The following is a 20600-nucleotide window of genomic DNA, read 5'->3' as shown; positions in this document are numbered from 1 at the left end:
AATGGGAAAAAAATCGATTGAGCACGTATATGTCCTCTATGCCTACTACACCAGAATATGGATTGTGATTGCATATCGCAGAAAAAATGCGCCCAGGTAGCACAACTACATTGCCTCCTAAAATATAGGGTTATGATTAGATATCCAGAAAAAAAAGGTAAATATACCCGTCCCCCCTATAATTTCAACAGATTTTAATTGTTGCATATCTAAAAATGAAATTGTGGCACAAAATAACATCTAGGAAATGGCAAATTGCAGAAACAAGCCCCCATTACACCTATGCACCAGATCATGAACAACAAAAAAACAGCCGTTCATGATCTATAACTACCACCAGATCATAACATCTAGGAAAATGGCAGATTAGGAAATGACACAATACAACATCTAGGGAATTGCACAATATAACATTTAGGAAATTGCAGATTAGGAAATGGCAAATTAGGAAATCGAACAATATAACATCTAGGAAATGGCACATAAACACATACCAGAATAAAAAAACTAAATTGTCAGAATAAAACAAGCTACTTGCCAGATTTAAAAAGTTTAATTGCTAGCTCCAAACCATCCAGTGGGAGACATAAATACGTACCCTAATTGCCAGATTTAAGCAGAGTAGTTGCCAGCCTAGAACAAGCTAATTGCCATAACTAAACTCTATAATTGCCAGATTAAAAACACAATGGGACAAGCTAACTGTGGGACTGAAAGCAGCGGTAGTTGTCACATCGAAAAACACCAATGGCTCTGGGATTAAAACTCATAAATCAAGTTAATTGTACAAACCTTGTTCTCATCCTTCTTTGGAGAATTGTCACCTACCCGGGCCTTCTTTCTCCTCGCCATTGCTGGATAAACACACATGAAAACTGTTACACAGAAAAACAAGGAACAAAATCGATCGAACACATATATGTCCTCTATGCCTACTACACCAGAATATGGATTGTGATTGCATATCACAGAAAATGTGCCTAGGTAGCACAAAAATTCCACACACCATCCAGCAAGCATAATAAATCTTAATCTAAGTCAGGACGGTGGCATGAAAGCATAGGCACACATTTTGTCCCACATTTCATATTTTATAGCAGAAAAAAATACCTACTAAGAAAAGAGCTAGGAAAATGGCAGGTTACAAAAATGGAATTTTGCCATTAACTCCACAGATTACGACCTCATGTACCGAACCCCATCACGCGCACCATCTCCCCCCTTGCTAAAAATCTACCACACAACAGCAAACAAGCCCCCATTAGCCTCCATCAATGAGAGCCTAGATCAACAACAAAACAGCAAAGGAATCTAAAACCAGATCATGAACATGACCATGAAACATCGTCAACTACCTACCGCTACACTCGATCCCCTTATGCAACCACCACGAAACAAATCGGTACAAACAAGTCCACCCTGCATCTGACTTCCGACACTCCATCAACTAACTACCACTACACACCCCTTGATTCAGACAATGCTAAATCCGGACACCAACCCCAAACAACATAATAAGCATCATAAACCCTAGAAAATGCACACAAATTCGCCGCCCCCCCATTCGCTGTGCATGTCAACCGCGTGCCAAAAATCCCCTAATCCCCAACGGGTCCATCCCCAACACATACCCCCGCAGAACCCCCATTCACTGTGCATGTCAACGATCTATATTCCAGCGTCCTCCGCCATGCCCGGACTAACGAGCTCGAGCGCCATGACGGCCGGAAACGCGGCGGCGCGTGATACCGCGGGAGGCGAGTCGAAGGAAGACGAGATTTACTGTGCGCGAGGCGCTAAAGCCGTGGGTGCGCAGCTCGCGGCGAGGCGGAGAGGTTGAGCAACTGGTTCGGTGAGTGGTGGCGGTTCCGAAATCGCCTCCCGAATCGTGGTCGGGAGCGACAGAGACGAAGACGAAGAGAGGAAATGAAAAATGAGGGAGAGAGAGAAACGGACCGGGCAAAGGGGGATTAATTTCAGGTGGTTGCTGCGGTTTTTTCAAAATTTGAACAGTCTGTGACTTGCAAGTGGGCCCGTAGTAAATGTGTAATACCCCCTTCGAAACCGGATCTGCCCCGATAACCGCCCACGCGCTCGTAACGCGACCCCGCGCTGGCCGTTAGATCGCGCCCGCACAAATCTTACAGCGCGCCACTGTGCAAGAGCGTGGTGGGACACGTTCCCTACTTAAAAATAGACGTAAATTAGGGGCAGAGAGCGTCGGTGGTACCGTCTCCGCGTTAGTTCTCGGTGAACACCTCGCCCCGAAGTGCCACATCGAGAATTGGATATGTTAGGTTTACTGGCCTCCCGGTTCGCTCTGCCCCCTCCTCGCGTCTCCGCCTCAGCTGCCGCCGGAAACATCTCGGTAAACACCTCGTACCCCCCCCCCCCCCCCCCCCCCCCCCGGCCTCCATCCGCATCTCTCACATGGAATGGTTTCTATTCGATGGGAGGCGGCAGCTCGCGGATGGCAGCGTTTGCGCTTTGCTGCGCCCTCAGCCGGACGAGGCCGATACGGTGGCGCCGGAGAGCGCGCACAAGTGGCGGATGGTGATTGCCTACGATGGTACCAAGTTCAAAGGTTCTTGTTGTCCCTTTCTCTGCATTCGGATTCTTGCGATTGGTGGCTTTTGTGTTGGCCGTTATTACTTCTTGATGTGGTGGTGGTGGTGGTTTGGGGGACCATTAGAACGTTTCTTCCAATGAAAATACAGGTGAGATTAGTTCTCGTGACATTCGTTGTACTGAATTTCAGTAAAAAGTTCTCCAGAAAGGTATTAGGTATGGTTTGCGGTTGCTATGTGTTTAACCAGAGCACCGTTCTAAATGCCTTTTGCACCGTTATACAGAAAGGTAGACTGCCAAACGGTAAAAATGGCTAAATGCAGTACACAGAACATGATTACGAGAATCCGCCATAATGCATTTTAGCCTTATTGGAGTGAACACATGTGGAGGAAATCATAGAGCCGTTATGTTCATTTTCTCTTTTCAGGACAATTTTGTTAGTTTGTTGGTTTTGGGGTTCTACAATTTAGTTGTTTATGACCATGTCTATAACAACTGTACACAACTAGAATACCCTTGCACCATTATATGTTCATATTTGAACTTGACCTGCTGATATCATGTTTTGTGAGAATCCAAATAATTGATGGTGATTTTGAGTAGCGTATGATCTTTGGTTTCATACTTACCCTTTTATCAGGGTGACTATACCCCGGGAAAAGGAGATACATATCTTTGGGATCTTGAGACATTGACAAACATGTTATCAGTACATATGGAAAGTCAACTGCACTCATCAGCTTCTGTACCGGATGATGCTTTTGCAGGAGCGAGAATTGAGCAGTGCTCACTTCTAGTCTAACTATGATTACACTACCCCAGAACTTTGATCATATTTGGGTCCCGGTTTCAGCACACCTTGCCATGAGTTTCCTGCCCTTATTGTTGATTTCCTTTATTTGCAGCTATACTACTTTCTCATGGGCTTGCAAACAAACTGTGGACTGAAAAAATTAGAAAATTTCTCACAGTTGACTCATAAAGATTGAACAAACTAACGAAAATGTTTTACTGGTCTCGGCCGCATTGCGGCCACAATCCTCAGCTGCCCAACGATATCGTTTCTGCCGTCCGATAGAGATGAGTGGGTCCAGCTCCAAACTGCTGCCGTTGACGTACGCAATCATTAACTCCACACAAAAGTGATACAAGGCCACAGTAATCTTGTTTCTAGTGTTCAAGGCAAAAATCTTGTTTCTCCCAATGCTTTTTCTAATGTGGAAGGCCAAACATTATTTTTTTTCAATGCTTTTTCAGTGTAGACAAAGCTAACATAAGAACAAAACTACAGGGCGTTAGTTCAGCCATCAGGTACGCCGCATGGTAATTAAAAAGTTGGCAAGCACAGCCTCACGAGACAAGCTTGCGAACCAATGTTGCATGCGGCCGTAAACAAAAAGCTGCTGCTCAAGGTCAGTCAACAACAGTGGCTAATGCTTTGCATGGTTCATATGGTGTTACCCTTAGGATGTTTGTTCGTTGGAAATGCAAGGGAAATTAGGTCTTGTGATAACGATTGTACTCCCTCCGTCCCATATTAAGTGACTTTCTATTACATGTATCTATACGCTTTTTAGGCATAGATACATCCATATTTGGACAAATTTGAGGCACTTAATATGGGACGGAGGGAGTACTGATTTCAGCAAAAAAGTCTTGTAGAAGGGGATTATTTTGTATTAGGTTTAGTTTGCTGTTGGTAACTGTGATGTACTTGACTTATTTTATAAGCTGCTCCGTGTTTAAGCATAAGATCGTTCTAAATGCCTTTTCCACTGGTATTGAGAAAAGTATGCTGCGAAACGGTAGAACATGGTACATGATGAGAATAAACAGCATAATGCCAATGGAGCCTTATTGGGGTGAGCAAATATGGAGGAAATGATACATCCATTGTTCTTGTCAGGGATAAGTTTTGGGGTTCTACAGTTTTATTGTTTACGACCATAATAACCGGACACAACTAGAGTGTCCTTGCACGTGTATCTATATAGCACAAAGGAAAATATTTTGTGTTAGGACAGAAAAGGAAGGTATTACATATAGAGATGCTTTTGCAAATAAGTTTGGGATCTTGTATGCAGTGATCATGTAATACACCACCTCCATACATATATGGTGCTTGAAAACTTGAAGTTTCATTAGAGTAGGGAGAACATGTTGGTCTATGTATCGAGTACTTTAGGGGGAATTATGAACAAAATGAGAAAGATACGCCTTCTTTATAAAGATTTATGACGAACAATTGGTCGATACAATAATTTTGATAGGCAGTTAGACCCCTTGGGATCCGACTAATCTTTGCATCGGGGCAATCCCAGTCCAAGAGGAACGGCATAGTGTTTGGACAACATTTTTTTATTTTTTTTGGTATGTTGATTGCTTGAAAGAAATACAATGCTAACCTCTCTTTCAATATAGAGTAAGAGATGAGTAATAAAATCTTAAAGCAAATATTAACTATACTGCATGCGACTAACTAACTGAGAACAAAACAACCAATGACAAAGAGAAAACACCAAGTTAGCAGGATCTTTAAGAACAATTCCTTGAAAGCAGGTAGCATTTCTAGCTTTCCAGATTGACCAACAGAGAGCAGCCATACCAATAGTTACACTAGCTCAAATAGAAAGAGGAAAGCCACAAACCCAAGTATGTAATTGTTGCATAGAACTAGGACGCTGCCTAATACCAAAAGCACAGCTTATGGTAGTCCAAACAAATCTAGTAACTTGGCATTCAAGGAAAAGATGATCAATGCTTTCTACCTGACCACGAAAACACATTCCTTAGGTCCTTTCCACAGAAAACAACTTAAATTGTACTAACCAAACATAAGAGAACACTACTGCCTTAAATGCCAATCCATTGCAGCAGTGCGCATAGGTGCAGCATACAAGGCGTCACTCCTCCCTGACAAGCATCTTGTTTTTGAGCTGAAATGTCTGCTAGCACTGTTGCTCACTGCTTGAAGTTTTATGGATCTATCCAAGAAGCTTTATCCTTGTCAAGGTTGTCCAACTGGACTAGCAGCTGCGGTTCGCATGACACATCTGTGCCTTGAGGACATTGAGAGGCTTTGGAGTAATCTGCCCATCGCTATCAATTAGCACCGGTTGAGTATGTGGTGGCTGGCCATGTAAGGTTTGAGCCTGATATAGAAGCCAAATACCAATGCGAAGCTGAGAGTGAAAAAGCTCCAAACCCAGTAGATGCACACTATTATCTTGTAGGGGCTCGTAGAAGTGTCAGTTAGGCCGCCATGTAGTGCTGAAGCGGAGCTGAATCCATTGGAATACATTGAAGGCCTAGTTTTAAAAACCGGACCGGTGATCGAACCGGCGAGGCTTCCAGTTCTGGTTTTTACTGGTCGGACCGCTTGTTCACCGGTTCATTATTTTTTTTTTAAGATGTAAAATAATACATTTTACTTATGAATACTGCAATAAACAAATAAAAATGTATGTTGTAAAATTCAGATTTGGCTATATGTACAGAGGTTGTATGTTTTGTTTCTTCTACGTGCTCCAACCATTACAGAATCAAAGATTAATTTAACATATGGGAACTTTTTTAACCAAACAAATAGCCGTCCTACTACTATGGGTAGTGGCAGGTACAGAACTAGTTCCCAGACCGTGTGGAAAAAAATGCGGCGACAGTTTGGGCCTGAGGAATCTTAGCTGCTCAAACTGGGCCAACGTTACACTATCATCTCTTGATTGTATATGATCATGTGCTGCCCCTTCTCTGCAAAGCTAACTGGTATATGAGTACCTCTCATGAGTCTATTTTCTTTTGGATTAGCAACTATATGGAGGAAAATTCTGCAATTCTATATTTATATTACACCTATTGATCGTTGTAATTAACTTGCTTGACATTCAACATGTGTATGGCCAAGAGCTTCAGAATTTTGTATCTTAAATGATTTTCTAATTATTATCATGTCTTAGGTTGGCAGTATCAACCATCACCTCCAACCATACAATGCTTTTTAGAGAAAGCACTAATACACATAACCAAGCTGGACCGGAAGGAGCTTTGTTTGGTTGGTGCAGGAAGGACAGACACAGGCGTTCATGCACGGGGTCAGGTTTAGTTATCTTATTACACAACTGTAAAACAAGGTGTCAAGTTGATATATACTCATATCGTCCTACTTGTATATCCTGTACTGTTGGTTGTTGATAGGTTTAATAATGCTATAACATTAACATGTCATATGTTTTTTTCAGGTGGCACATTTTACCACGCCTTTTACATACCGTTGTCTTGATAGCTTCCATTCTGCAATCAATGGACTTCTACCTCCTGATATTCGAGTTAGGGAAATTAGTGCAGCACGTCCTGAATTCCATGCTCGCACATCCACAAAGAGCAAAATATACCATTACAAGATCTATAATGAAGCAGTTATGGACCCATTTCATAATAATTATGCTTACCATAGTGCACATAGACTTAATTCACATGCTATGAGGGAGGCTGCAAAGCATTTTGTTGGAGAACATGACTTCACATCTTTTGCCAATGCAGTACATAATGATCGCGTCCGTAGCCCCATAAAGAAGATATTGCGATTTGATGTTACTGAAATGGTAACTTATGATCGTATCACTTATTTTAATTTTCCGCAACGTTTACGTGTTCACTGTTGTGTGCTGGATTGTTGTGTTGTGTTTGACCTGACATTTTTCTGGTTGCTATACAGGATGCTATCATACAGCTCGAAGTTGAAGGCACTGGCTTTTTGTACAGACAAGTGAGGAATATGGTAATTTTGAATTCTTGTTTAAATATATGTCTGAAATTAAGTTTACCACCTGTCACATCATCCAAAAGCAATTTAATAGCTGTGAATAATAAGAGGTTAAGGCAACATGGTGCAGAGGACATATTAGTATTTTGTTGCCTTTGTCCATTCATGTGTTACGCATTATACTTATGTGGTAGTCTCTATAACAAAATGAATCTAACACAACCTCCTAACAATTTTCCTATATTCTGAGTCTGAGTGTCTGACCAAGAATAGAAGAACTTGTGCATGATCCTCAATAAGCTTCGAATCTGGGTTCATGCAATACAAAAGCTCCTGTAGCTCCTGTACCCAAGTTATGGGAACAACTATGCTTTTTTTCCTTTCCTTTTTCTTGTATGTATTCTTGAAAAATAGTATAAAGCAGACTGGTTCATACAACTTGATCATGCAGCCAACCAGCGTTCTTAGCTTTTTTGATAGAGAAGATTATTTTTGTGACACTAGCTCAACAGAACAGATATTTAGGGAATTGGCATAAAAACTTGGAAGTTTGTCCACTTCAATTATTAGAGATAGGTGGAGAAATGGCACTAGTGTATGAATTTGTATGACCTAACAATATCGAGGCAGAATTATAATAAAAGCTATACTATCTGGAAGGTACCTGGTCGGCTGGTCCCATCCCATCAAAGAAAGTGGAATGATTCAACAGCCCGGGACAACACAGCGCTAAAATTGATTCTTAAGTTTTGGCAGTAAGATATGTCTGTAGTTCTGTATGATCTAGTGTCATTTAGCTATTATAGCAGTATCAGTGCCACTGCCATGGATAGTTTTCCAACTGTTGGTCATGTCTTGTAGGTTTTAATACTACTAGAATTATAGCATGTTCGGATGTAATGATATCTTCGTCTGTATTTACTTTTTGTTTGAGAACGATACCTTCTTCTGTTAAGTATGTTCTGGGTGCTGTTTGTGCTACACACTTGGCCATTGACATATATCTCTTCAGTAACATAATAGCATGTCGTCGGCAATGCAGGCAGCGTTGCTAATTCAAGTAGGAAGGGAGGCACTGCCTCCTGAAATCGTCCCGAAAATCATCGAGGCAAAGGACCGCAAAGAACTAGCGAAGGTAGCCTTTTTAGCACCACCTCATGGATTGTATCTCATGTCAGTCAACTATGACAGAGAAATCTTGAAGCCTCCTGAGGATTCCCCTCCAATTAGCTTTGGAAGGACTCATCAGATTAGTAGATGCAAACTTCTATTTTATTGATTCTTTCTTGAAACAAAAAATATCAGTAGAGGTTTCATTTTGTAGCTTATGTCCACTAGAATTTCTGCGGTGTCAAACCGCAGTACGTTGTTTCTTTCGGAAAAAGAGAGAGGCATAGATCCCGATTGGCTGCTAATTGCTGACATGTTAGTGTGTATTCGTGAAGCTATGATAATTTGGTAGAGCTCACTTGGTTGTCGATGTTATTTGTGTAGAAAATTAGCTAATCTGTGCTAGTAGCCTAGTAGTACAATTAACCTGGACTAATCATATATGTTTGCTGCTCTTTTTTGAAATTACTGCCTCTAGTGTTGGTATTATGCAGTCAAAAAACGTCGCCACAAATAATGTGTCCACTTACAGAACACATATTCCTTTAATCTCGGTCAAATTTGGAGACAGCCATGCCTATACTTGCAAGTCGCGTTTGTTAGTTGAGTTATCACAGTGACGTAATTTCATGTTGATAGTTGGATTCAACTTTTGCTGAACCGAAGTTAACAATGTCAATAAAATGGAAAATTCTGCACCTACCACTCCAGACACGGACGATGTTGTTTTTGATTCCAGGATATCGAAGTTCCGCTTAATTTTACCACTTATAAATCTGGATACTGTTTGCATAACTCAGGCAAATGCAGTCAATTTTTTTAATCTTGAGGAATATGGTGAAGGCAAGCAGACAATTTGCACGTCCAGTGGAGATGCAAATGATGTAGCATAAAATTATCTTATACGTTTGTTTTAAAATAGAAATAGAAAGGGGCACAACATACCCAAACAGAGAAGCAATTTGACATCTCCAACGCATTGTATTGTAAGAAAAGAAATAACGAGAGATATCAGGCCAAGAGTTCAATCAGCATATTTGCATGGTAACAATCCCCTAGTAATAATGTACTCCGTAGATATGGAATGAACTACCAAAACATGCTCCCTTGTGAAAAGAAATTAACCGTGGCAGTTGCAGGATCATGGCTTATGAGCTTCTGCTCTCCGGCTAAAATTATGAACAAAAGTGCATTGCAAGATAGCACTTCAACTGGAACAAACACTAATTCATTCTAACTCAATTTAACTAGGAGCTGAGACATCGACAAAGAACTAATTTACTTTTTATTTCCGGTTTGAATAAATATCCAAAATGAACTTGCAAGACAGGTGGAGACTGAATAATCACAGCTACTCGCTCCGATCCATAATAAGTGTCTCGGAGGGAGTATTTGATAGAAAAGTTCATTCTAATTAATTGGCAAAGAAGTACAGTGCAATGAACTAAAAACCCAGAGACAAGATAAATGCACTAATATGCCAGGACAAATTACCTAGCAAGATGTAAAGAAACTGTCAAATTCACTTCAGAACCACAATGAGCAACTCAAAAATATAATTGCCAATAATAGAGGGGCAGCAGCAGAATGATACTCCCTCAGCATATTTGCATGGTAACAATCCCCTGTATGCCTAGTAGGCATACAGGGGAATGTCAATCAACTCCATGATAAGGTAGCTCCTACTCAGAGATGCAAGGAGCTAATAACCAAAGATAAAATGAGGCTACTCGTCCATCTTCGTAGGACCGATGCTTTCATATACTAAGATAGCAACCTAACCATAAAACTATAAAATTCATGAACTCTGTTGAGGGAATAAGACTCAATTTGCTAGATGTGTAAAAACCCAAGATGATGACTACTCCCTTAGATCCTAAATTCTTGACTCAAATTTGCCCAAATATGAACGTATCTATTCTTAAAAAGCGTCTAAATACATGTAATATTTCGACAACAATTTATGATCGGAGGGAGTATCTAATAACCTAAATCTAAAAACCAGGGAGCTAAGCATCATTGCTAAAGAAAGAGGAACACCAGCTTCTTAATAACAGAAGGGCAGCTCTTGCTCAGATGATCGAAGCCATCGTTGTCCACCATAGCTGTCAGATTTACTGGGGTGCGGAGAAAATGAAAGCATGCCGTCTCCAGCCCGTCACAGTGGTGCTGCTCAGCAAGCGTGAGAATGGTAGCAACCGTGCCGACATTGATGTACTTGCATAGCTTGTCTTCGCATATAGTCTTTAGCCTGTCCATGTTATACCTGTCTGCTGCAACGAGCAGATGCTGGCACATAACATCTTCCTCTTCATTTGTGGCCTCGGGCAATGAATCAGTATATGTAAAGCAGAGCAATGCCTTGAAGACCTGAGCCTCTATGTCGTCTACAAGTATGACACACGCCGTGTCTCCCTCCTTCATTACTCCAAAGAGCTCAGCTCAGAAGACTGTCGATCTAGCAGCGAGCACGCAGCGATGTGCTGCGAACGTCTCACAACCAACCTCGAAAACCACATCGGCGCCCTTCTCGGTCTTCAGGAGATCACCAAGGTGCTGGTGCTGGGAAGATGGGGCCACAGAAACAAAGGTTGGAGGAGTGTTCTCGGGCAAATCCTCTGGACGGTAATCGTTGATGACAACGATATCGCACCTGACAGCAAAAGAATCGTCCTTGAGATGCTCTGACTTCTCAAAGTCTGCCCTTTTGATCAATTTCGAAACCCCCCAGCCCTTCTTACTAGTGAAGTTATTTACTTCTGATGATGCAAGAGACGGAGCCTGATCCTGCACCTCGTCTACGAAACAAAATTCGTGCTGTGCCTTCACTGCCGTGGTGACGGTGTCATCAAGAACAAGGAAGATGGATATGTATTCTGCGTGCTCCGAGTTGAAGCCGTTGGGATGATAATCGATGTGCCATCGATGTCCGCCAAGGGAGAAAGCCCTGGACTTGATCTTATCTCCGCTGGGGATACCCTTGGTGCGGGAGTAACCGTCGATCTTGAGAAGGTGGTAGCCGCTCGACGTGACGGCGATGATGGCTGAGGCGGATCGCGACGGCTTGCAAGCAGCGGCCGACATGGTGATCCAACTCCGGGAATCGAGGAGTCGTAGCTATCCTCCAGTCCTCCGCCGTCTGTCGGTTGAGTGCTACTGCTGCACTTGAAGGGTTTAGCACTGAAGGGGAACCGAACAGATGGCTTTCGTCTCATGGGCTCCTTTGTTGCTGGGCTGGCCCGCCTATCTAAAGTGCGTCTACACTTTGGCACGAGTGGCGCCGGCCTCTCAGAATCGCTAGAAAAAAAATATTAATTGTCGAAATATTACATGTACCTAGACGTTTTGTAGACATAGATACGTCCATATTTGGGCAAATTTGAGACAATTAATATGGATCAGAGAGAGTAAGAAACTACGATCGCACGCCTGTGTCGACGCTGGTGCGCCGCGCAGCTGCAAAAGAACGGCCAGGATTACGCGTGTGCCCCTCGTTCTCTTTGCTTAATTCACCGAGTCCCTCGTCTATTTCAACTTCACCTGTAACAAGAAAGGAAAAAACGGGTGACCAACGATGAGTTAGGGCCGGCGTCCATCTCCTCCTGCTGATCCCCGGCAGTGAGCCCACTTCCTCCCGCCCATCCCAACGGTGAGTTCACCTACTCCCGCCGATCCCCGGCAGCGGATGAGAAAAAACCCAAGATGATGACTATCTGATAACCTACGTCTAAAAACCAGGGAGCTAAGCATCATTGCTAAAGAAAGAGGAACACCGGTCACAAAGATTAGAAACGATTAACTACCATTGCTAGGACAACGAGCATCACTAATTAACGTGCCAGCATGGTAACCAGCTTCTTAATAACAGAAGGGCAGCTCTTGCTCAGATGATCGAAGCCATCGTTGTCCACCATAGCTGTCAGATTTGCTTTGCTGGGGTGCGGAGAAAATGAAAGCATGCCGTCTCCAGCCCATCACAGTGGTGCTGCTCAGCAAGCGCGAGAATGGTAGCAACCGTGCCGACATTGATGTACTTGCATAGCTTGTCTTCGCATATAGTCTTTAGCCTGTCCATGTTATACATGTCTGCTGCAACGAGCAGATGCTGGCACATAACATCTTCCTCTTCATTTCTGGCCTCCGACAATGAATCAGTATATGCAAAGCAGAGCAATGCCTTGAAGACCTGAGCCTCTATGTCGTCTACACGTATGACACATGCCGTGTCACCCTCCTTCGTTACTCCAAAGAGCTCAGCTCCGAAGACTGTCGATCTAGCAGCGAGCATGCAACGGTGTGCTGCGAATGTCTCACGACCAACCTCGAAAACCACATCGGCGCCCTTCTCGGTCTTCAGGAGATCACCAAGGTGCTGGTGCAGGGAAGATGGGGCCACAGAAACAAAGGTTGGAGGAGTGTTCTCGGGCAAATCCTCTGCACGGTAATCGTTGATGACAATGACATCGCACCTGACAATGAAAGAATCGTCCTTGAGATGCTTTGACTTCTCAAAGTCTGCCCTTTTGATCAATTTCGAAGTTCCCCAGCCCTGCTTACTAGCGAATTCACTTACTGCTGATGATGCAAGAGACAGAGCCTGATCCTTCACCTCGTCGATGAAACAAAATTCGTGCTGCGCCTTTACTGCGGTGGTGACACTGTCATCAAGAAAAAGGAACGGTGATATGCAGCCTGTGTGATCTGAGTTAAAGCCGTTGGGGTAGTAACCAATGTACCATTGATGCCCGCCCAGGGAGAAAGGGCGGGACTGGAGCTTCTGCCCATGGGGCACGCCCTTGGTGCGGGAGTAACCGTTGATCTTGAGAAGGTGGTAGCCGCTCGCCGTGGCGGCGACGATGGTTGACGCAGATCGCGACGGCTTACAGGCAGCGGCCGACATGGTGACCCTACTCCGGGAATCGGGGAGTTGTAGCTATCCTTGAGTCTCCGCCGTCTGTCGGGCAGATTGGTCGCTAATTTCTTGAAAGTGCTTCTGCTCTCGTAGGGTTTATGGATGAATTGGGGGAAGGGAAGACGATGGCTCATCTCATGGGCTCTTTACTTGCTGGGCTGGCCTTGCGTATCTAAAGTGGGTCTAAATTTTGGCACGGGGGGTGTGCCGGCGGCCTGTCTCAGATTTAATAGAAACCATACATTGGTCAAGATGACAATGGGACCGTTTATCCTACTTTTGATAGGTTTTTCTCTATTAGCCTGATAAAAAAAAGATACGGATACGGTACATAATTAGTCCCAATGAGGATCATCACATCACGAATGATCTCCCCAATGGGTACAGCGGGGCGGGGGATGTTTCGTAGTCCCAGATCTGAACCCCGCAGGGACTTGGTTAACATACACCGTGTGGTCCAAATTTAGTAAAATCACGTCTAATCAGGTGACCTGCTATACAATTAATCCAGCTAATCAGGTGACTTGTCATCCAATTTTCACACTATATATTTATCCTCAGTCAAACATCCACTACTACCGTCGTCGTCGTCGTGGCAATGATAGTTGCTTGTTAATTTAAAGTTGCTTACTTCGGTATGGAGAACCCGTGGATTGTTGAAGTATAAGTGAATTCTCTAACCCTTTCCATCAGATCGGTCTTTTGGTTACATTGGCTAGTTAATGAAATTCTTCATGCTATCAAAGCCAAGACGTCTCTGCCACCGCCGCTGCCGCCGACGATGACGGCCGCAGCCTCCATTACCTTCTTGAAGGTGTCGTTGTGGCTTGATTGCGGCTACCTCCTCCTTTTGCACCGGGGGAGACCATTGGCCTGCTGACGGACCCGACAATGGAGGTGTTGTAGTGTCGTTCTCCTCTCTTGAGAGCGTTGTCTTGGTGGCCTTGGAGCCCTTCAGCGAGCATGGTTGTCGTAGGTGATGATGCTGGTTCCATGCCTGGGACGATGGGCCTCGGGTCGCGATGTACCCCATCATCGACGCATCTTGGACAACCCCCTTCCTCAGTTCCGGCCTGGCTACCCCACTTGCCGATCTTCTCTCTTGGCGCTATGGTGGGCTTGTCCGGGACGGTCTTGATGTTGCAGTCATTCTTCGAGAGGCTTGGCGGCGGGCGTGAAGCGGTTGTTGAGGTCCTGTGTGCAACTTCATCGTCTCCGAGGCTTGTTGTTGTGCAGATTTCTGGCAGTGGTTACAGCTAGGTTCTGGTCCAAACTAGCTATGGTCGGTGGTGTGGTTTTTCTTTTGCCACTTGTTGCGTTGTTCTTGCCGTTTCGTTGTAATAGCCTTCTGGCTCTTCTTCTTTAATCGGTGATGCACCCGGTGGGTTGCATTCTTGAAAAAAAAAGCCCAGACATCTCGAGTTCCGGACCCGGCTGACTGCAATTAAATTGCAATCCACTTTTGGTCCACATTTAGACCTGATAGAGCACGGTCAACATTTTGGTGTGAGGGAGCCACATGTGGGAAGAGTGTTAAAATATAAGTGAATTGTCCGGTCCTTTCCATCAGATTTTGGTCTTTTGATTGTGTTGACTATTGCATGAAACTCTTCAGGGGTCTGTTGCACTGATGGGTGGGAAGAAATAGTTTTATTTACTGTATGGAAATGGAGAAAAATAACAATCTCCGAGTAACAATCTGCGAGCGGATGCAGACCGATTGCCACCCCTAATGGTGGCTAGGATTGCAGATTGGTACCAGTCTACATTTTTTACTGATAACCATTAGATTGCACTAAGTGACCGATTGCCAGCAAATAACCCCGTAACTGACGAAGATGGCCCACTGTCAGGACAGACTGGCTTGCCATTGTATCGCCAGAATGGCGAGTGCGTGCCGCACCTTCCTCCGCTCTCCTTACGCTCCACTGTGAAAAGAAAGCTACACGGCGCCACTCCTGCTCTCCACCTAAAATTATCACTTCAACTGGAACAAACACTCATTCATTCTAACTCAACTTAACTTGGAGCTGAGACATCGACAAGAAATTAATTTCTTTTGCATATTGCTGGTGTGCATTTCAAGGCATCTAGGTCATTCCTGACCAGAGTGCAGGAAGCAACAGACATATCTTAATTCTTAACTCAAGATCATAAATACTCTTTCGGTCCCATTTATTTTGGGACCGAGAGAGTACTACAAATTACTAGTAGTAAAAAAACAAACTCAAGAGTGATTTGACTTGCCACCCATATAATCGGCATCGAGTCACCACTAAGTAATTCATTGCAAACAATAGGAATAGCGCGAAAGCCTGCGGCTACATTGTAGGAATTGAGTAGGCCTTAGTTGGTTTGAATCAAGATCCAAAGTTTATTCAGAACCACGGATTGTTTACACTGAAAAGCATTCAATGAAAACAAAATGCAATAACCAGAGAACTTGAAAGACAGGTGGCGATTGAATCAACACAGCTATTGCATAGAAAAATTCAAAGAAGTACACGTAAGTACTGAACTAACAAAACAGAGACAAAATTAGCATACATTTCCCTGCCACTAGGATAAATGTAGTCATATGCCAGGACAAATTACCTAACTAGAAGATGCAAAAAAACTGTCAAATACAATCCCGAACCACAGTGAGCAACTGAAAATGTAGTCGCCCGTAATAGAGGGCAACAGCAGCATGATATGTACTCCTTCCGTCACAAGTGACTCAATTTTTCCTAAATATTAACGTATCTATAACTAAAAAGCGTCTATATATATATATGTAATAGAAAGTCACTTTGTTATAATATAATAAATACCTTACATGGGCCGGGCCGCGATCCTACGTGGCGACGACAAGTCAACGAATCCCGGAGACCGGTCAAATCGCCAACAAGGCATAGCCATGCCAACTAGGCGCCGATCAAAGGAGTCGAAGGGTCAAGCCCTCCAAGCCATGGTCAAAGGAGCTAGAGTAAGGGCAAGAAAACTCTACGAGCAAATTTACCACCTTACTCTCACTTTTCCTCTTCCTCAAGTGTAGCTATGGTCTTTTGTCATGGACTCCTAGGCTATAAATACCCCCCCTTCATGAGGGCATGTATCATTCACTCTCCATTGGAATAAGATCAAAGGGGAGAGGGTTAGAGCATCTCAAGGAGCCTGTTCTCGAGTGATTGGGTCGAGCCTAGTCTCGACTCGACCTCGGGGACGCGACTTGAGAAGCCTAGTTTCGAGGTTTCGGGCCATCAAGTACGACCTCGACTCGAAGTAGAGGGATCGGGTTAGAGTCTCGAGGGTATCCTAACCTCGCTACTTGGGAAGACGAGTTCGGCCCAGGTCCGAGGTAGCCCCTAGAGATCTCTCGCTATAGGCGACTTGGGAAGACGAGTTCGGCCCAAGCGCTTGGCTAACAACCCCCTCGAAGTCTCTCCTAACATAGGACTAAGTCGTACCCGCAGGGGCGACCAAACCTATTCAAAAAATATCGACGTGTCAACTGATCCCAAGTGTACGGCGACCTTCGCTATAAGGCCGGCGTACACCACCTACACCTTATTCTCGCATTTGTGCCATCGTGCATTGGCGCCCCGTACTCCTGTTGTTTTCTAGACAACAACAGTGGCGCCGACCGTGGTGAACCCTCGCCGCAATTGAAGATTTAATGGCACCGACGAAGCCTACTTCGTCGGGTGTCCAATTTTTCGCGAAATCTACACGGTTACAAACGAAGAAAGCAAGCGTCTCGGGGGCTCCCGAGGAAGGAGAAATTCTCACCAATCCGGACGCCGCCGCAAGCATGGGCACCACGACGGAGGTCGTGGCCGCACCCCCGCTCCCGGCCGTCCCCGAAGGAGCCGAAGCACTCGGAACCATCGTGGACGGTCCGTCGACCCTCACCGACGAGGTGGCAAGGATCGGCGAGCTACCTGTGGTTACCGCCCCCGCAAGGGACAAGGAACTTAGTATGCCTCGTTCGATGGGCTTCGCGCCACCTCTCCTGCGACCGGTGGTCACCTTGCCCTCGGAACCTACAAGAGGAAACAATGTGGCCTCAGGAGGATCCGCACCGGAAAACCAAGGAGCCTCGGCTTACGATCCCTCCAACCCAGGACTACCTCCATTAGCGCTCGCCGCAATCGCCAATGGAGCTCCTTGGTGCCATCCGTATTAGGGGCTTCCGCCGCATGGCGCTCTCCAAGTTGCACACGCTCTGAACCAACCTCGCTTTGCGAGCACCCAGCAAGCGCCCCTTGCTCCCCCCGCCGGGACCGAACAAGGTGGCAACCAAGCTCCGCCTCAAGGCGCGCCCCGCGGAGATCGATATCCCAACGTACACGGAAACGAGCAGGTGGCGGAGTCCGGAGCCCTCACCGGCGGTGAAAGAAATCCTCGCCGGCGCTCCGACACCCCAAGAAGACGCTGAGATCCCTCTCCGAGTGACCCCTCTAGCGACGAAAGCGACCCCAACGAAGGAGAATCGCGTCTCGGAAAAATCGGAAGGGCTGACCATCTTGTAACCCGCTCACGCGGGAAATCCAAGACGCAGCTTTCCCGCCAAGGTTCAAGCCACCGACGATACGGCCATACGACGGAGAATCCAACCCTCTTCAATTCCTGGACGTCTACTCCACCGCCATACGAGCGGCAGGTGGAGGCCCCACCGAGATGTGCAACCTTTTTCCGCTCGCGCTCACCGGGATGGCGCAAACTTGGTTTTATAACCTGCGGAAGAATTCCGTGCATTCATGGGAGCGCCTCTAGGAGGTCTTCAACGCCAACTTCCAGGGAAATTTCAAGGAACCCATGCAAGCTCACGAGCTTTACGCAGTGAAACAAAGGCCGGGAGAGTCCCTCCGAAGCTTCTTCCATCGCTTTGCGAAGGTCCGAAGCCAAATCGCCAACCCGCCATCGACGACCGTGATCGATGCTTGCATGCAAGGCCTTCTCCAGGAAGAAGTAAACCGCACTCTAAGTCGCAATCCTCCAAAGACGACCGAAGAGCTCTACCGAGTCTTGCAAGAATACGCTCGGGGTGAAGATGGAGACATCGCCAAGAAGGACGCGTCGCGCGGCGCGCCCGAAGGAACTCCCTCGTCAGATCAGCCCCAGGCGTCCGCACCACCCTCCAAGAGGAAGAGGAGGCAGGGGAAGAAGGCGCCCGGCGACCAAGCTCGAAAGATCTTCGCCGTCGAAGGGCAAAACTCGTCCCAAAAGACTTGGCATCCCAAGAAGCCTCCTCACCCCGTCGAGGGAGGCGCTGGAAGATGCCTCATCCTTAACTGGCGAGCCACAGCACCGAAGAGTGCAATACCCTCATTGCAGCTCGTGAAGAGTTCCAAGCACGAATGCAGGCCCGACGCAAGGACGAGAAGGCGCCCGAGGCCCCGCCAACGTCATCCTCGCCAACGTTGAGCCCAAGGAAGAGAACCTCCCGTTTCAAGAACCCGCTCACCATGTCGGGGTGATACTCGGGGGCTCCGCCACAGGCCGAGGGTCAAAGAGACAGCGCAAGGAGTATGTGTGCGAAGTCAACGTCGTCGGAACCTTCACTCTGATACCACCACCCAAGGGGGCGAGTGTACCCATTTCCTTCACCGAAGAACACGCTAAGGGGATACGCTTCCCACACGATGACGCCCTCTTCGCGAGGGCTATAGTCTCAAATTGCGAGCTCAAGAAAATACTCCTGGACGGCGAAAGCTCTGCCGACATCTTGTACCTGAGCACGCTAAAGAAGCTGATGGAGCCGCAAGGAGGATACAACAACGGTTCCTTGCAACCGTCGCTTTACCCCCTAACCGGCTTCGTCCCCGGCAAGTCCATCCAGCCGCTCGGCCAAATTGAGCTCCTCACGACCTTCGGGGATGCCACTAATCATCGGACCGAGCTCGTGCGCTTCGACGTGGTGGACATGGAGGCCTCCTTCAATGCCATCCTTGGTAGGACGACCCTGAACCGCCTCTGCGCTGCCGTCCACCACAACTTCCTATGCATGAAGATCCCGGGCCCAAAAGGCGTGATCATGGTCCGTGGTGAGCAATCCTCCGATAGGAAGACGCTATATCTCCACGAGACTAAGTGCACCGAGAATGGAGAGGCGTCCAGAAGTATCCACATGCTCTTGGAGCGGGGGAGTCCAAGCCTGATCACCCGGAACGCTACATCCCTAAGCCTCTTCCCGAGGGAGAGCTTAAGAAGATACGCGTCTCTGACAACGACGCCACGAGCATCGTGAAGATCGGAGCCGACCTCTCGATCGAACTCGAGAAAAAGCTCATCAACCTGCTCCGGGAGAACTCCGACCTCTTCGCTTGGTCCCCCTCCGACATGGGAGGAGTCTCGCGTGATGTCATGGAGCATCGACTCGCCGTAAGGCCCGACAAGGCGCCCGTGAAGCAGAAACTCCGAAAACTCTCCACGGAGCGAAGCGAGGTCATCAAGCAAGAAATTGCAAAGCTCTCCGAGGCCGGACTCATCTGAGAAGTTTGGCACCCCGAGTGGTTAGCCAATCGGTCTTGGTGAAGAAAGCCAACGGCAAATGGCGAATGTGTGTCGACTTCACCAACCTGAACAAGGCATGCCCCAAGGACGACTACCCTCTCCCGCGAATCGACCAGCTAGTCGACTCCACGGCGGGATGCAAGAGGTTAAGCTTCTTGGACGCCTATTCAGGGTATCACCAAGTTCACATGGCGAAGGAAGACGAGGAGAAGAACAGCTTCATCACTCCCGTTGGCACCTTCTGCTATCGCAGAATGCCTTTTGGGTTGAGGAACGCCGGTGCGACTTTCCAACGCCTCGTCAGCCTTATCCTCAAAGAGCAATTGGGAAGAAACGCCGAAGTCTATGTTGATGACGCCGTCATCAAAAGTCAAGCAGTGAGTACCCATCCCGAAAACCTATAGGAAACCTTCAACAACCTCCGCAAATATGGCGTGAAGCTCAATCCCGAGAAGTGCGCATTCGGAGTTCGAGGAGGAAAGCTCTTGGGTTTCCTCGTCTCCCAACGGGGGATCGAGGCCAATTCGGAAAAAATCCGGGCCATCCTAGAGATGGAGCCTCCTCGCTCCGTCAAAGATGTGCAGCGCCTAGCAGAGAGGATGGCGGTATTAGGACGATTCATCGCCCGGTCAGCCGAGAAGGGTCTTCCTTTTTTCAAAGTCCTAAAGGGCCTTAACAAGTTTGAGTGGACCGACGAAGCTCAAAGGGCGTTTGAGCAACTCAAGGCCTATTTGTCGACTCCTCCAC

At 46.3% G+C, this 20600-nt stretch overlaps 2 protein-coding genes and 1 pseudogene across 5 annotated transcripts; 1 reads left to right on the top strand and 2 right to left on the bottom strand.

The window, feature by feature from the left end:
* The first annotated feature begins 2206 nt into the window (after positions 1–2206).
* On the top strand, positions 2207–8813 carry LOC100831265 (tRNA pseudouridine synthase A 1). 4 transcript variants are annotated; one of them, XM_014901633.2, is made up of 6 exons: positions 2207–2368; positions 2464–2584; positions 6528–6667; positions 6810–7172; positions 7286–7348; positions 7994–8316. In XM_014901633.2, exons 1-6 carry the CDS (start codon positions 2291–2293, stop codon positions 8090–8092), a joined length of 864 nt encoding a protein of 287 aa, XP_014757119.1. In that variant the 5' UTR covers positions 2207–2290; the 3' UTR covers positions 8093–8316. The 4 variants fall into 4 exon arrangements, with proteins under 4 accessions (XP_014757119.1, XP_010234745.2, XP_024317579.1 ...); XM_010236443.3 differs by lacking the exon at positions 7994–8316 and adding an exon at positions 8376–8813 and having other exon boundaries at positions 2208–2368; XM_024461810.1 differs by lacking the exons at positions 2207–2368; positions 7994–8316 and adding exons at positions 3863–3983; positions 8376–8748 and having other exon boundaries at positions 2458–2584; positions 6528–6662.
* A 1652-nt stretch (positions 8814–10465) lies between these two features.
* LOC100830959 lies at positions 10466–11527 on the bottom strand (annotated as a pseudogene).
* An 835-nt stretch (positions 11528–12362) lies between these two features.
* Positions 12363–13343, bottom strand: LOC100841853 (BTB/POZ and MATH domain-containing protein 2). The gene has a single exon (XM_014900744.1). The coding sequence runs from the start codon at positions 13341–13343 to the stop codon at positions 12363–12365; it is 981 nt and encodes a 326-aa protein (XP_014756230.1).
* Between the last annotated feature and the right edge of the window lie 7257 nt (positions 13344–20600).

Source organism: Brachypodium distachyon, chromosome 3, assembly GCF_000005505.3.
Source record: "Brachypodium distachyon strain Bd21 chromosome 3, Brachypodium_distachyon_v3.0, whole genome shotgun sequence".
Lineage (NCBI taxonomy): Eukaryota > Viridiplantae > Streptophyta > Magnoliopsida > Poales > Poaceae > Brachypodium > Brachypodium distachyon.
This window is presented reverse-complemented; position numbering and strand designations above follow the sequence as displayed.